The sequence below is a fragment of the Balaenoptera ricei genome, chromosome 4 (assembly GCF_028023285.1).
Source record: "Balaenoptera ricei isolate mBalRic1 chromosome 4, mBalRic1.hap2, whole genome shotgun sequence".
NCBI classification, from domain to species: domain Eukaryota; kingdom Metazoa; phylum Chordata; class Mammalia; order Artiodactyla; family Balaenopteridae; genus Balaenoptera; species Balaenoptera ricei.
Window position 1 is genome coordinate 90,887,260 of NC_082642.1, and position 15,540 is coordinate 90,902,799.

The 15,540-nt window shown below is 46.9% G+C and overlaps 1 protein-coding gene across 6 annotated transcripts in view; it reads left to right on the forward strand.

The window, feature by feature from the left end:
• Positions 1-15,540, forward strand: part of SLC12A8 (solute carrier family 12 member 8) — a 133,570-nt gene that overhangs the window by 83,437 nt on the left and 34,593 nt on the right. For all 6 annotated transcript variants that reach the window (XM_059922110.1, XM_059922114.1, XM_059922115.1 and 3 more), the window contains 2 exons: positions 10,024-10,111; positions 11,731-11,818. In XM_059922110.1, the coding sequence (XP_059778093.1) occupies positions 10,024-10,111; positions 11,731-11,818 (176 nt within the window). The remainder of the gene's footprint in view (positions 1-10,023; positions 10,112-11,730; positions 11,819-15,540) is intronic.

Below are 15,540 nucleotides of genomic sequence, written 5' to 3' on the forward strand. Positions count from 1 at the left end.
CCAAGGCTTAGCTCTGAGTGAGTCATGGCTGGGGCTCCCTCCAACGCCATCCTTTTCTGGAACAAGAGAACCTCCAGGCTGTGGAGAGGGGAGAGGAGTTTGGAAGAACAAACACTTTCCAGTCCCCCCACCCTGCATCCTCGTCTCTGGCCAGCAGCATGTTATTTAGGTTACTTTAGAGATTTTACCCCAAGGGCAGGAGACATCCTGGGAAGAGCAGCTGAAGCCTAGGTTTCCGTGGCTCCTCTGGATTTATGAAACAAGGTCTCCTGTCCCGTCCTCCTCACTGCACGCCACCACACCCTGTGGTGATGGCTGCGGGGTGGGGCCGGGGCCTTGGAGTAGACTCTGCATGTGCTTTGTTTCTGATAGCACTCTCCTTCTCCGAGCTACACCACCAAACTTTCTCTGAAAAACAAACATCTCTCCCTGCAGGGTTTTCACAAACACACATAGGCAACCACTCTGGGGATCCAGGACCACAATACATGGAGGAACTAGGAAATGGAAATTCACTGGGAATAATACCATTGTGTGAAGTCATGTAACCCCTGTTCCCAAATCTCAGGCTCTTACTGGAAGGGATAAGGGCCTCTTGTGGTTGACCACACCCAGCATAAAAATGTAGCAGGGAAACCAGCAGCCTTTGCCAGAACATCCAGGTTACCTCCGTGGTCAAGAGCCCTGCTGTTTCTGTGACGTCCTTTGACCTCCCTGGACCTGATTCTACCAGCACCCCCCGCCGCCGCCCCCCCCCCCCCCCACACACACACCCCTAGAGGCTCTGGAGTCTGCTGTGCTGGCGCCTTGGGTTGGCCGGCTCTCTCCGGGACCCTTAGCTCAGCCCACATCCCCCCTCCCGGGGTATCCCCAGGTCTCCTCCTAAGTTATGTGTCTGTGGGTGAGAGAACAGGGACCTGCTCGGCCACAACCGGGTCCTGTTTTAAGGAAGAGAGCCCCAAGTAAGGACACCCTGAAGATGGGGCTCATCCTGCTGCACTCTGATGGACTTGTGAGCAGGAACAGGAGAAAAAGAAGCTTTATAATTATTATACGTGTTTATTTTTGTAGTTTCATTTATAGAATTAATGTATAATTTTATCAAAATTATTACAATATCTATAATAATTATTATCATTGCAATACCCTACAACTATCAGGCACTGTGCTGAGCACTTTACAGTCTTTTGTTTAAACCTCACCATGGCTCCACTGCTTCTATCAGATGCAGAGTTACCACGAAGCTAATGAAGCCCGGGCTTCAGGGTCCCTCGCTTGTGTGACCTCCTTCTAAAGCCCCACTCCTAATTTCATATTCATAATTTTGTATTTTTTTTTTAAGTTTTAGGCCCCATAGACCCTGTATCCTTCCATAGGTTCTATTATTAATCCATTTTACAGATGAGGAAACAAACACACAGAGAGGTGATTTCCCAAGGTCACCTGACAGAAGTGATGAACCCCGTTGCTTCCCACGTGCTTTGGAGAGGGTGCTGGAAGCGAGGGCACATGTTTGTCTGGAGCTGCCCCTGACCCAGAAGCCAGCCAATCTTGCTGGAGTCCCAGCGTTTGAAGGTCCCGTTATTCGACACTATCTGACTCAGCAACATCTCTAAGGCATCGAGAGGGCGGGGTACCGACAAGTGCCGCCTCCAAGAATAGAGCAAAGAGGGCATGAAAGATTCCCCCCAGAACAGCTAAATAAACAAACCAGTCAGGTATGGAGAAGGAGTGGGGTTTTGGAAATCAGGTGGAAGGTAAGGAGAGGCAGCCAGAGTCCTTCGGAACCCAAGGGAGTTGTGAGTGAGGGACAGAGCCCATCTGCCCCCAGTGGACATTTATTTAGCACCTTCCAGGTGACAGGCACCGTGCTAGGCACCTTATAAATGTTCTTTCCAGCTTTACGACAGTCCTGAGAGGTAAATAATCTTATCCCCATTGGCAGGTGAGGAGACCAAGGCTCAGAGCCACGCTGCCTCCAAATAACAACAAAAGGTGGCAGATAAGGTTAAGTCACTTTAGTGCATGGATATTCTACCTTAATGAAAAAGAAAAATAAATTTATGAACTTAAAAAAGAAAAAAAATAGGCAGCCGAGAAACAAGCTCTAAATGGAAAGAGAAAATGGAAGTTTTCTAAGGTCACAGATTTGGATCAAGAAGCTCCCAGGAGGAAGCTTGGAAGTTCCTTAAGAAAGAGTAAGTGGTCCTTTAATGACCAACTAACAGAAACCAGAAAAGCCTAGAAAAAACGATTAGACTTTTTTTTTTCCTTACGAATTCTCATTTTCAGGATCAAAAAAGAAAATAGGGTGGGAGTGGGATTGTGATAATAGGCAGCAGGTGAAGACTTTGATCTCTGTGCTCCATGGTTGATGAAGGGGGTGGCGAGGAAAAGATGACCACTATTTCGCAGATGCTGGTAAGTGGTTAATTGACATTTATACTGGTTATTTTAATCAAGAGCTGATTTTAGAGATATCTAAGGGATCAGTTCCTCTCCTGGCCATCCATGTCTGTTGTCACAGACATCTGAGCCTGGGCGCCAAGCCCCAGTTCACCTGGTGCCACCTACCCAAACCATAAGCACCATGGCAATGCTCAGGAGGGTGTGGATGGTGCTGGAGGTTTAGCCTTCTCAACCCGAGCTGGTAAAGTGATGGCCAGTACCATCACCCTCACATGTTAAAGCTGAGACAGTGAGGACGTGCCAAAAGGCCTTAGGACTAGGGTGGAAGAGCAAGTCAGAAGGCTTTACCCATATGAAGGAAGCTGTTTCCTAAGTCATATGGTAACAAGGTGCAGCCCATATTATCATCCTGATACAGGGCGAGGACGTGGTTTGGGGTAAAGCAATTAACTGCTTCCTGGAACTGGCAGTTCAAGACAAATGAGGAGGGGAAATGCCCTGGACCAGGACAGACTAGTGATTCAGAGCTGGTGACAGAAGTTCCTGTGAGTAAACTGATGCTGATTATAACTAAGTTCAACACTCTTGTGGGGGGGGGGGGTTACCCCAAATTAATCATGCAGTTACTCTGTTTTAAAAAGAAAAATCCAAAAAAAGCATGGGTGTTAGAAAGAAATGGAGAGACTGTATGATGTGGAGGAAATAACACTGACTTGAGATCAGGAAACCTGAAGATGAGTTCTGCTGGTTCTGCAAGCAACTAGCTTGAAAACATGTGCAAAATCGCCTCCCCCTCTGTGGGACTCGGTTTCCTCATCTGTAAAATAGAAGGCTGGAGTCAGTGATCTCTAGGACACCTTCCAGCTTTAAGAATCATTGATTCTAAATAGCCACTTTAAAGAATTTTAGGAAGCCTGCCAAGAAGAGTGTAAAGATCAAATAGGAATTCCAAAATGGACACTTGGTGTTTTCCAAACTGTGCTCCATGGAACACTAACAGTGAATAAAGTGTTTCATTTTTTTTAAAAAGTGTTCAATGTCAAATACGTTTTGGGAAATACTGTGTGCTACGTTTCTCTTCTTAGAGATGGACAATGAAAACCAGCACGTTATATGGTTAAGTCCAGCAGCAAGAATCTCTCTAATCTTGTTTAATCAATGTTTTCCCAACTCCCCCCACCCCCGCACGGAACCTTTTTTTGTTTTAGTGCCATATTTATAAATATCTCTGGGAAATAGTATCTGTTCTACTACATGCCCCCAACCCCAAATCTAGCTCTAACATGAATAATAGTATTTTTAAATTGCACCAGAAGCAGAAAGAAAGCAAACTAGGGAATCTCTATAATAGTTGACAAGCATGGGTGAAAAAATATGAAATCAAAATAATTTTTCTAAATCTAACTGGCAAACAAGACATTTATCGTCCACTAGAACTAGAGATCATCTGCTCAAGAATCGTGTAGTCGTGCAAGGGCAAAATTCTGGGAGCCACAGTGTGCAAAACAATCTAACAGGTGTGCCCGGAACACCCACGGGAGTCACCCTGAGGCTTCCTGTCTGGAGTGCAAGGTGCTGCCATTTCCTTGTCTCTGGGGTTTTTTGTGTATAGTACTGACTACTTATTTTCTGGCTTCTCTGTTTTGTCTCAGAAGCCGACTTCCTGGTTGTCTGGGTCGGACCCATTTCTGAGGGTGGCCTGTGTCAGGGTCAGCTGTCTCTGCTCCCACTGACCAGGATCCCCATGTACCCCACAGCAGGCCAGCTAGTGGGACCTCTAATCAAGGGCGGGGTCATTGACTGTGTAACGGATCGTGGTGGGGAGAAGAAAAGGGCGTTTGTTTGTTATGCATACAGAACCTGTTTGGAAGCGGGAAGCCATTAGGATTAATCAATCACTTTCCTAGACAGAAGCATCTATAGGAATGGAGTTCTCGTGAGTCCTCATTTCTTAACTTTTGTAAATGATGTGAAGGAAGGAGTACAGAATGACACGACAAACTATAGGAGGTACTAAAATGGCAAAGAGTAAATAGCAGTATGTAATCTCACAAAGCTGAATGAATAAAATTGCATAAAATTGCCAGGGGCTTGGGGGCAGAATGAGGTCACTGCAGATGGTGGAAGCAATGTGGCCAGGCAGGTGAAACACCAGTAAACCTGGGGACAGGTGAGAACCTTGGAAAAATGGTCAGAATTTGGGAGGTCCAGAAAGGGGTGGTGTTAATGATTGAAGTTATTGGGGCCTGGGAATCAGGTAAACATGGAGATCCGGCCGGGGTTGACCTTGGTACCAGATTGTTCTGGCAGCAAGCAGTGGGGCCCTAGCCCTCAAGCAGAGCCTCGGTGACAGGACGTGGTCCCAGGAGCGCTGGTCAGAGTAAGGCAGGTCCTGGGCATTCCTCTTCTGATCCAAATAAGATCTGCACGTGATTAAAAAAAAAAATAGTGCAGAGGTGCTTGTAACATAAAGCAGTAGTCTCTCATCCCCCTACTGCCACAACCCAAAGAGCCCCTCCATGGGGGCAACCATTTTTCATACTTTGGGAGCTAACTATGTTACCAAGCAATATGCCTATACCTGTAACCTGATTAATCAAAGTCAGACGTAATTTATTGACTCCATGCTAAGAAATAGAGAAGGTTTAGCTTATTTACATGTTCCTCCATCCACTTCCCAATTTTTGATAGTTTTATATATATATATTTTTTTTTAAATTAATTAATTAATTATTTTTTGGCTGTGTTGGGTCTTCGTTTCTGTGTGAGGGCTTTCTCTAGTTGCGGCGAGCGGGGGCCACTCTTCATCGCGGTGCGCTGGCCTCTCACTGCCGCGGCCTCTCTTGTTGCGGAGCACAGGCTCCAGACGCGCAGGCTCAGTAGTTGTGGCTCACGGGCTTTGTTGCTCCGCGGCATGTGGGATCTTCCCAGACCAGGGCTCGAACCCATGTCCCCTGCATTGGCAGGCAGACTCTCAACCACTGCGCCACCAGGGAAGCCCGCTAGTTATATTTTAATATTTAGTTCTTTTTTGATTGCCTTTACAACTTTAAATAATACTCTTGAATCTCTGTTATCAATTCTAGGCTACATCCCTTCACTCCTTATTGTTGGTATGGGAAATTAATATTCTGTGTTGTGTTTTAAGATTAATGTATTAGGGTCATATTTATTTTATGTGTAAAATATTTTTACAAGGAATGCTTTAGTTATCTTAAGGGAATCCCTAATTTTAAGGGAATCTGAATAATCCTTTTATATTTGTGTTTTAGAGCAATATCAGGGAAGCTATAAGTTGATTATTAGCAGGTGAATGGGCAAAATCTCATGAAAGCTGTAGTTTACAGCTTGAAGTGAACACAGTTTCACTCAAACACACACTCTACTAAAAATTTCTTTTGTCTTAAGATTGCAAGTCAAAAGTCTTTGGAACTTCAAAGACAAACTTCAGTATTCTTGGAAATTTCTTGCTCGTTTTAGCAAACACTTAGAAACTCCCCTTTATGATGACAAGATACAGAATAAGTTATAGCATTAACTTAAAATTTATTGCAACTGATATATAAATATTTGCTAGCCGTTTCCTTATTGACCTAACAAACTTAATGGCTAACTCACCTTTCAGGTTTCTTATTAAACTAATCGAAGCTTCTAACATTCAAGCCAGTCCTGAGTGAAGGTCATGGGACTTTTGTTTCCCACACTACTACAACAAAAATATAAGTGCCTTTTCTCTTCCCTCTACTTCTCTTCCCTCTTTTCATTTCCAAATAGCCATTAGCTATAGCTTTACTTTTACTTCGTCAAGGTAGATAATATTTGTATTCTACTTTGTAGCTATAGTTAAGTCCTCTGTGCTATGTCTATAGGTCAATCTTAGAAGCTAAAAAGCAATAAACATATATACTACTATGACTATGTAGCTGTTCACTGAAGACCAAAGTGGTGGGGTAGAATTCCATTTCCCTTACTGCTATTCTGATGTGGTCCTTGTATCATTTAGGGGAGAATGTTCCGAATATCACGGCCAAATGGGTTAATTAAAAAAATTTTTTATTAGTTGTTTAAAATCATGTCATATTTTAGTTTGCTTCATGTTTAAGTGTTGACTTCCTTGTTCACTTTTCCTAGAGTTTCAATAAGCTTTTTTTTCTTGTTGCCAAAATATGCAGTCAGCATATTCTTAAAATAATTCATACTGTCCGTTGTGTTGAATCCAGTTCCTATCCAGAGGCATCCCTACTGGGGCCTCCATTCTTCTGCTTCAATCCCTACTGGTTTCTCTGCTGTACAACTGTTATTCTGGGACTTCATAAGTTCCTGAGTTATTATCACTGCTTTCTGAATCATGTGTTTTTCTCCTTCACAGTTTATATCCTCATTTTGCTGGAGTAGTTGCTTTAGTATCTTCCTCAGAAACCATATGTGGGGACTTCCCTGGTGGTGCAGTGGTTAAGAATCCACCTGCCAATGCAGGGGACACGGGTTCGATCCCTGGTCCGGGAAGATCCCACGTGCCACGGAGCAACTAAGCCCGCGCGCCACAACTACTGAGCCTGTGCTCTAGAGCCCGTGCTCCACAACAAGAGAAGCCACCACAATGAGAAGCTCACGCACCACAGCGAAGAGTAGGCCACGCTTGCTGCAACTAGGAAAAGCCCGTGCGCAGCAACGAAGACCCAGCGCAGCCAAAAATTAATTAATTTAAAAAAAGAAAGAAACCATATGTGGGAGGTAAATTTTCTGAGCCCTTGTTAGCTTTACTTTCACTTAACTGGTAATCTGGCTGAAACTCTAGTTTCAAAATAGCTTTTCCTCAGAATTTAAAAATCAGTACTCCATTGTTTTGTAGCATTCATGGTTGCTGATGAGAAGTCTGATGCCAGTCTAACTTTTGTTCCTTTGTAAGTGTTCAGTTTTTATCTTTGGAAACATTTAGGATTTCTCCTGAAATTGCACAATGATGCATTTAGGTGTGGACTTTTTTGTTGTTGTTTACTTTATGGGATATTTCAACATAGAGACTTTTGTCTGCCTCAGTTTGAAGACATTTATTTCTATTGTTTACCTGGTTATTTTCTTTTATTTTCTCTGTTCTCTCTTTCTGGACCTCCTGTTAGTTGGATGTTGTAACGCCAAGATTTCTCCTCTATTTCTCCTATTCTTTGCTCAAAATTTCTACCCCTTTATTTTTCTGTTCTAAATTCTGGGGTATTTACTTAACTTTATCTTCTAGATCTTCCACTGCATTTTTTGTTTTAGTGATCATGTTTTTAGTTTCCAAAACTTCTTTCTTGTTCTTAGATTATTTTTTGTTTTTCATAGCATCTCACTTTATAGGTAGAGTATTCTTCTTGGATGTGTCTGGGGCCACTAATTAGTGTTTTCTTCAAAATTCTCTTCTGGGTCCTGATTTATATGTTTCTTCCAGCCCAGGTTGTTCTGTTTTTATCATGCATGTATTTGTTGCTGGTTTTTGTTACACACTTGGCGATCTTTGGTTGCTGGTGTGGATCCCCTGCTATATATAGTGTATGTGGGTCTGTTTCCCTGATGGGGTTCTTCCTTCATGGGAGAGCTGACTGCAGCACATTTGTGGGTGTGGCTGGCTCTTGAGGAGGGCTTCATTTGGCATGTGAACAGCCACACTAGCAGCCCTGGTTTTCCTTGGGCAGTTTATTTAGATCTTCTAGAGAAACATTCCAAGGCTTTCTTTTCCTTCCCTTTTACTCTGTATCATTTTCTCTATTTTCTATGTTCGAGACATTTGTAGAAACTTTTCATCTACTTAAGGCTCCCCCTCCTAATCCTCTTTGCTTATAGGCATGTATCCATTTTTCCCCTTAACTACCCTTTTTTATAGGATCTTGGGAGGGAGGGGAATGAGAAGAAAGAAAATGTGCCTAGCATGCTATTTTAAACAAAAAGACCTTTAAGAATTACTTTTCCCTTATTTCAAAATGATCACTATAGAAAATTAAGGAAGTAGAGATAGACAATAAAATAGAAAATGATCTGTTTTTCCGTCACCCAGCAATAACATTGTTAAGATTTTGAAACATGTTCTAGCTCCTTTTTCATTTTTCTACACATCTATTTATCTGTTTTTTTCTTTTATAACAATAGCATCATACCATATGTCCTGCTTTAGAATATGCCTCTGAAATGGAAACAATAGCTTTGAAATCTCTTTTCACGTCACAACATATCCCTGACAATAATGGTGACCTGGTATTTACTGAAAGATGTATCATCACTTACTTAGCCAATCCTCTATTTTTAGACATTAGGTTGTTTATAATTTTCACTATTATAAACAAGCATTTATGAACATTTTTGGATAAATCTTTACTCATATCCTTGACTGTTTACTTAGGATACAACCCTAGTAGTGGAATTGCTGGGTCAAAGTTTATGCAGGTCCCCGCCTTGGTCCAACATTCACAGTACTCTTTGAAATAGCTCTGCTTTAACTTTCTGGGCCCAAACTTTCACTTCACTCCACTGCACTTGAGTTCCCTCAAGCATTATAGCAAGGGCGTTAAGAGTACAATTTTTGGAATCACACAGACCAGGGTTGAATCTTAGCTTTGCCACTTACTAAATGTGTGTAGGCTATTTTAATTAACCTCTTTGAGCACTGGTTTCCTTTTCTATAAAATTGGGGAAATAATTCTACTTTTCTGATGTGGTTGTTGTGAGGATTAAACAAGATAAAAAATGCATGAAGAGTGCTTAACACAGGCTCTGTCAGGTTCAAAGGGTTCATAAATCTGTAATGACGGGGTTAGACCCATTCCTCTCCCTAAGCCCTTGCGAATCTTCCTTCAAGGCCACATTGAAGATGCACCCACTCCTGTGGGCTTGTAGAGCACATGTGGGCTGGACCCACATGTGATGCTCAGAACACATTGTCTTGTTGGTTTCCTGTGTGTGTGTGTTTGGACTGAAGCGATGTCCTCACCGTCCCGCACTGTGCTGTCCCTCCTTATTGTGACTGACTAACTGCTTTTCATGAGTGTTCATGGGGAATAGAGTCCATGATGAAAAGGAGCTTGCCACTCCGTGTTGGTAGCGTCAGGATGGTTCTTTGGTGTTTGTTTACAGCCCTTTGGCAGCTCAGGAGCTTTGAACATGGTAGCTGGCTCTGAATATCGGTTGAGACCTGCCCCTGGGACGCCTGAACCCCAGTGTAGTCTTTGGGCAGCAGAGGAAGGGAACTCTGCTGAGCAGGCAGTGGTGGGCACTTTGCTAAGGCTGAGCCTCTCCTGGATGTTGTCCATCTGGAAAGCAGAGCTCAGAGCTCAGCATGTGGCCTTGGGACCTTTGTGTGGCCTGCCAGACGCCTCCCTGGCCCTCATTACTTTGCACTGAGCCATAAGATGCTTTTGTAGCCAATAGGGCTTTCCTTCCGAACTCACCCAACCCACAAAGGTCCCTTTCATGCCTCGAGGATGCCTCCCCAGTTGCCAGGGGAGATTGAGAAGTACAGTTTGCAGAGCTGCATATGGGAGGGCTTGCCCTGGGATCCCTTCCAGGAGAGGGCCCCGAGGAGGGGCAGATGATTCGTGGCGTATGCAGCTCACCCTTCTCTCCCATCTGGGTGTCTTTCAGGAGTCATGGCCGGCTTCAACATGGGGGGCGACCTCAGGGAACCTGCTGCCAGCATCCCCCTGGGCTCCCTAGCAGCTGTTGGCATCTCGTAAGTTCCCCTCGTGGCAATCAGCTGGAGAGAGGGAGAGAGAACCCCAGGCAAAAGAGGGGATTGCTCCTTTTGTTCTAAGAGTGCCCCAACTGTGACCTATCTATTCTATATTCCAATCCTCCTTTTAACACTCAGCCAGCTGGAAAATTCACGTCTGGTGGGTTCAGACGATTGCCCTTTCCTACCCGCTGCCTGGGAATGCAGCACGGAGGAGGGTTGTTAACCAAGATGAAATCCTTTCTTTCCTTTTTCCTCAGACTCCTGTCCCTCCCCCTCCCCCACCCCCATTTTGAACTTGGGCATTTTGTAACCGTTGAGTTTCCAGGGTCATTGCAGGGAATATAAAGAGGAAGAATTTTGCGATCAGACAGACTACGATTTACATCCCAGCCCTGCCGCTGATTGGCTGTGTGACTTCAGGCAATTTACTTAGCTTTCTGAGCCTCCTTTTTCTTCTCTGTAAAATGGAGGTAATGAGAGCATGTGTGCCCCATAGATTGTGGAGGAGGTGCTGTGTGACAGCACGTAGTAGGGACTCAGAGGCTGACTCTCCTCTTCCCCCGGCTCGCCTCCCTGGCGCTGCCCCAAGGCTGTCAGGCGTCCCTGTTTTAGTTCGCACTCTGCCACCCACGCAAGCAGGCTGGGTGCCTTGGGTCTGTTTCTGACCTTCTAGAATCTTCTGTTTTCTCTCTGTACACGGGAAGAAGCTCCTCTGCCTTCACTGGGTAGGCGTGAAAGGTAATGAGATCCCAGACATGACAAGGGCCCAAGAGGGTTAAAGTGCCTGTATTATTTTAACTGTGATGTTTTAAACAATATTACTGTGTCTGTTTCACCGATGCTGAGTTTGCTTTTAGCTTGTCATGATGGCACTGTTGCTTCTAGCCAGGTACACAGCACCTGTCTCTATTTTGCGCTAAATAAGGTGATCTCGTCGGGAAGAAAATGAGGCTGACAGAGAGAAGGTTGGGTGTCAGGCAGGAAGGGAAAGAAAGAGCCCTATCTCGTTTTTGGTCACAGCTGGGAGGTCCCGGGAGGAGCCTTTAGCCCATCCTCCCGCTGTCCAGATGGGGATGAGGCCACAGGGATCATGTGACTTGATCGAGGTCACAGGGCTTCTGAGGGCAGAGCCAGGTCCCTGCTGGCCTTTCACATTCGACTTGGCTCTCTGTCACCTGGGGGCCAAGGAACAGCAGGACTCCGAGGCCTGCAAGATGATCAGCTTGTTCTGCTGCAGGATAATGGGGTGCAGGGCCGCCAGTCAGCCCCGGGCTGCATCCTGGCCACCTAGAGGCCTGGTGGGCCGCTGCTCACCCCCAGCAATCTCTGTGATGTAAGAAAGAGGCAAAACAATGATACGTTTATATATGTGTGTGTGTGTGTGTGTGTGTGTGTGTGTGTGTGTGTGTGTGTGTATATATATATGGAATATGCCAGAGGAGAAAAAGTACTGGAAGTGCCCCCCAGACAAGCTGGGGAGGCTTCATGATGGGCCTTTCTCTGTCCTCTGGGACAGGTCTCCTCGGGAACCCGTAGGCTGGGTGGGGTGGGGTGGGTTGGGACGGGGTTGGGCAAGGGCAGGTGGCAGCTCTGCTCCGCTCTTGGGTTTCTTGCAGGTGGTTTCTGTACATCGTCTTTGTCCTCCTGCTGGGCGCCATCTGCACCCGAGGGGCCCTGCGCTATGACTTCCTGATAGCAGAAAAGGTGGGTGAGTCCTGCACTGCCCGACAGGCTCAGGCTGCGGGTCATTGATCGGCTCTGAGCAGCAGTGGCTGCCTCCCCCTTGCAGCCCTGCCTGGGGATCCACGTAGTCTCGGGCTCAGGACTGAAGTACGGCGGCCAAAACCATGGGGAAGATACAGGTCCTTCGTATGGATCCCTAGACCCGGGTAACAACGCCTGAAAAGGCACATGCATGCAGGTGCTAAGTAATGGGGACACAAGCATCCCTTCATGTCGAAAATCAGGGCAGAAACAAACAATCTGGTCCCCCGAAATCCCCAGCTCCAACAGCCCTTCATTTTTGCCGCTGGCCTCCCCTTCCACCACAAGCAGGAAGTGCTACTTGCAGGAAACGGGTAAGAAGGAGGAGGCTGATGGATGGAAAAGAGGGTGGCAAGGTGGAGGCAGGTGGCGGAAGCCCAGCGCCAAGGTGAAGGGCGGTGAGAGGCAGGGCTGGAGGCCCCTTGTCCCCTCGGGCTCCCCAGGGAGGTGGCCCCGGCTGGATTTGGCTGCAGTGTCTTTGTTTCCTGAGCCCTGCGCCCTGCCCGCAGAAGATTAGCGAATTCCTGATGTTCCACAGCAGCCCTGTAGCAGGCTGGAGGTCATGTGACAGTCAAGGACACTCACTTGGCATCTCTAGAACCCAGGAGAATAAGACTTCCACACATTCTTCTGGAAATCCCCAGAAACTCCTATCTTCCCTTCAGTTCCCTGGGGGGAAAGTGGGCCCTGAGATTCCTGTCATGTATCAGAGAGATGCGCCAGGCTAGGGAGGTTTTCTCACTCAGTTAACTCCTGAGTATCACTGCTCATATGTAGGAGAAAGTACCCTTTTCTCTGGTGTGAGGCTTTGCGAAGCAGCCTTGCAGATACATGGAAGGGCACTGCTTGGGGCAGCCCGGGGCCGGAAGCTCTGAGCTTACATTGTACAGCTACGTTTGGGCTTGATTTTCACATTACCACAGGTTTCTTTTTCAGGCATGTAGACGCCGGTGTCAAGGTGATATTTGTTTTTGGGGGATGGGGGGGTCTTGGCCTTACTGTGTAAGCAGGTTTTAAAAGGGGGAGCAGTTCGGGTAGTGAGAGCGCTGACACCCACCTCCCAGGGCCCAAGGTCTTAGACCCCCCGAGGCGAGCAAGGTTTACTCTCAGGGGAGGAATCGACATCAGCTTCCCCCATTTATACCTCCGTGCTCGCTGCCATCTTGAGTTTCATCTCCCAGGGGCCTCTTCTCTAACTGTGGAATGAAAAGCTTGGCCGCATCAGAGGGATTAAAGGCCTCCAGGAGCAGCTGGGCCTTGGCCCGAGGGAGCTGCCGGCTGCTGTCTGCACCGTGCCAGTGGCTAGCTAGCTCTGCCCCTTCACGAGCCGGTTCTTCCCGTGGATTCCCCCACAGAGGTCCCTTCAACCACCAGAGACTCTGATCTGGATGGAGGGAGGCCAGTGATCCCTGGGCGGGGTCTCCTCTCCCCGCTCCTTCCCCTGCTTTGCAGGGAAGCTAAGAGCGGGTGTGTGGGAGCATGGGCAGCCTGTGTCCGAGGAAGGCCACAACAGCAAGCGAGTAAGAACGTCTCCACGGACAGCGCAGGGGAGACTTCGTGGGTGGAGATTCCACCACTAATAATAGACTCGCGAATGGGGTCAGGGAGGGGGTGGAGTTTGTTTGAAATGCCACCTGTCCCAGGCACTAAAACAGCTAGGCAGGCAAGCCCTTCTGGGGTTGGAGACACCTGCCAAACCGTGCCTGGCAAATGCGTGTGGGAATGTCACTACGTGCATACCGGGTGAGAGGTGGACGGTTGGTTTTTGGAGAGGACAGGAGACTGTTTCCCGGAACAGGCTGTTGTAAAACCTATGAAAGAAAGAAAAGATAGTGTTCTTGATTGTCAGTAGCAAGCAGGGGCCAGCGCAGCAAGTGAGGGAACAGAGACGGAACCAGCCAGGGCAGCTTCACAACAGAAGCGCCCTGATGCGCTGCCCCCTGTGGTAGCCCTACAAAGGGGACCATGTGGGATTTTCCCCCCAAAGCCATGAAACCCGGCTTTTCTCCTTTCTTGCCTTCAGCATCCCTCCTTGGGACTGACCAGGCTGCAGTAGCAGGGACTATACTTGGGCAGTAAGTTGGGCCACAGACAGTTGTACTCATGGCACCTGGAGGATGGGAGGGTGCAGCATGAGAGGCTGGCAGGTACAGGTGTGGCCTCCTGTGGTCCCTTGACACAACCTGCCACCCTGATGTGGTTTTAATAAACTGCTCATCTCTCCCTCACATCTTAGCTGTGGCCTGGGTTCTGACCTGGCCCCTCTCTGAGCTCTCCTGGGCCCGAGGAAGCAAGGCCTCTTCCGTCTGGTCTGTGTGCCCCGAGGGCTGGGCACGGACCTCCAGCATCCTGCCCCTTGGCGTTCCTCCTCATGAAGCTCCTCTGAGCACGTCCCTCTCTTTCTCGCGAGCTTTTTCTGCCAGAACAATTATCTTCAGTGGCCGCTGGCTGCCCTGGATTCCTTTCCACTGACCTGCAGCTGGTCAGTTCATCTGTTTCTTGCTGGGTTTCCTGCAGCTTCTCTGATCTATTTCTAATTATTTGGCTTCCCAGCCCATGGTTTCTCTCAGAAGTTTCTTTTCACTTTATATCCCTACCCCAGAGGAACTTTTTCCTGGATGTTGGGTGTCAGTCTCACTAATGTTACACTTTCTAAAAAACCCTGAGTATGTCAAGGTGGCTCTGAGGTAGTCTGTGTAAAGCACAATACCTGGTGCATAGTAGGTGCTTATTACATTTTGACTCCCTACAAACTCCTTGTGGGGATACCCTTACAGATAGGACACATTTTGGGGTGGGGATATTTTTTCCTATGAATCCACATGTTTAACTGAATAGGAAAAGCCCCAAAAGCGTCAATCCCAATGTTATTCGGTTATAGAAAAAGGAGTTGTATAAAGAGCAGGTATTAGTAGGGGTAAAATTAAATAGATTGAATAATTTTTTCAGAATAAACTTGTGTGCAGCCCAAGAAAAAATGTTTATTACACATCAAAAAGACCAAGTATTTTAGGAGCCCTGGGGCTTGCTAACTAGCAAAATAAGAACAGACTAAGTAGGAACAGTACGCTCAAAGCATGTTTGTGAAACATGAGGTATCCTGCGGGGAAAACTCTCATCACCCTTGGATTAGACAGTCACGGCTTCCCACGTTCACAAGCTACGCCTGGGAAGTCGGGGTGAGGCAGGGCTCGTGGCTGGGGGGGTTGAGCCCAGCCCAGCATCCGCCGCCCAGCCCCGCCTGCCTGTCCTCTGCTCTCCATCATGGACACAGCTCTGCCTCTCAGGAAGTGAAGCCAACTTTGTTTCCTTCTGGAAAGTGTCTATCAAGTGAGAGAGAAAACTTGCCTGAAAGTTGCGACGTTGGTCAACTCATGGAATGAGGACAGTATTAGAAAACTCATGTCTCCAGAAAGAGGGAACTGCTGAGGCATCGCCATAGTCGTACATTTGGGATCGTACAGGTGTCAGGATGTACTCCTCAGTAATGTCAAGGGGCCACAGGAATTAGGTGAGGCAGAGTGAGTACCTTGGAAATGACTTTAAATTCAGTCCTTCAAGAGAAGAGAGCAGCCAGTAGGTTGGTGGGCTCTCTCAGTGACTGGAGCTCCAATCAAATGACTGGAGCTGGGATCAAATACCAAGAGCAGAGAGACGAATTA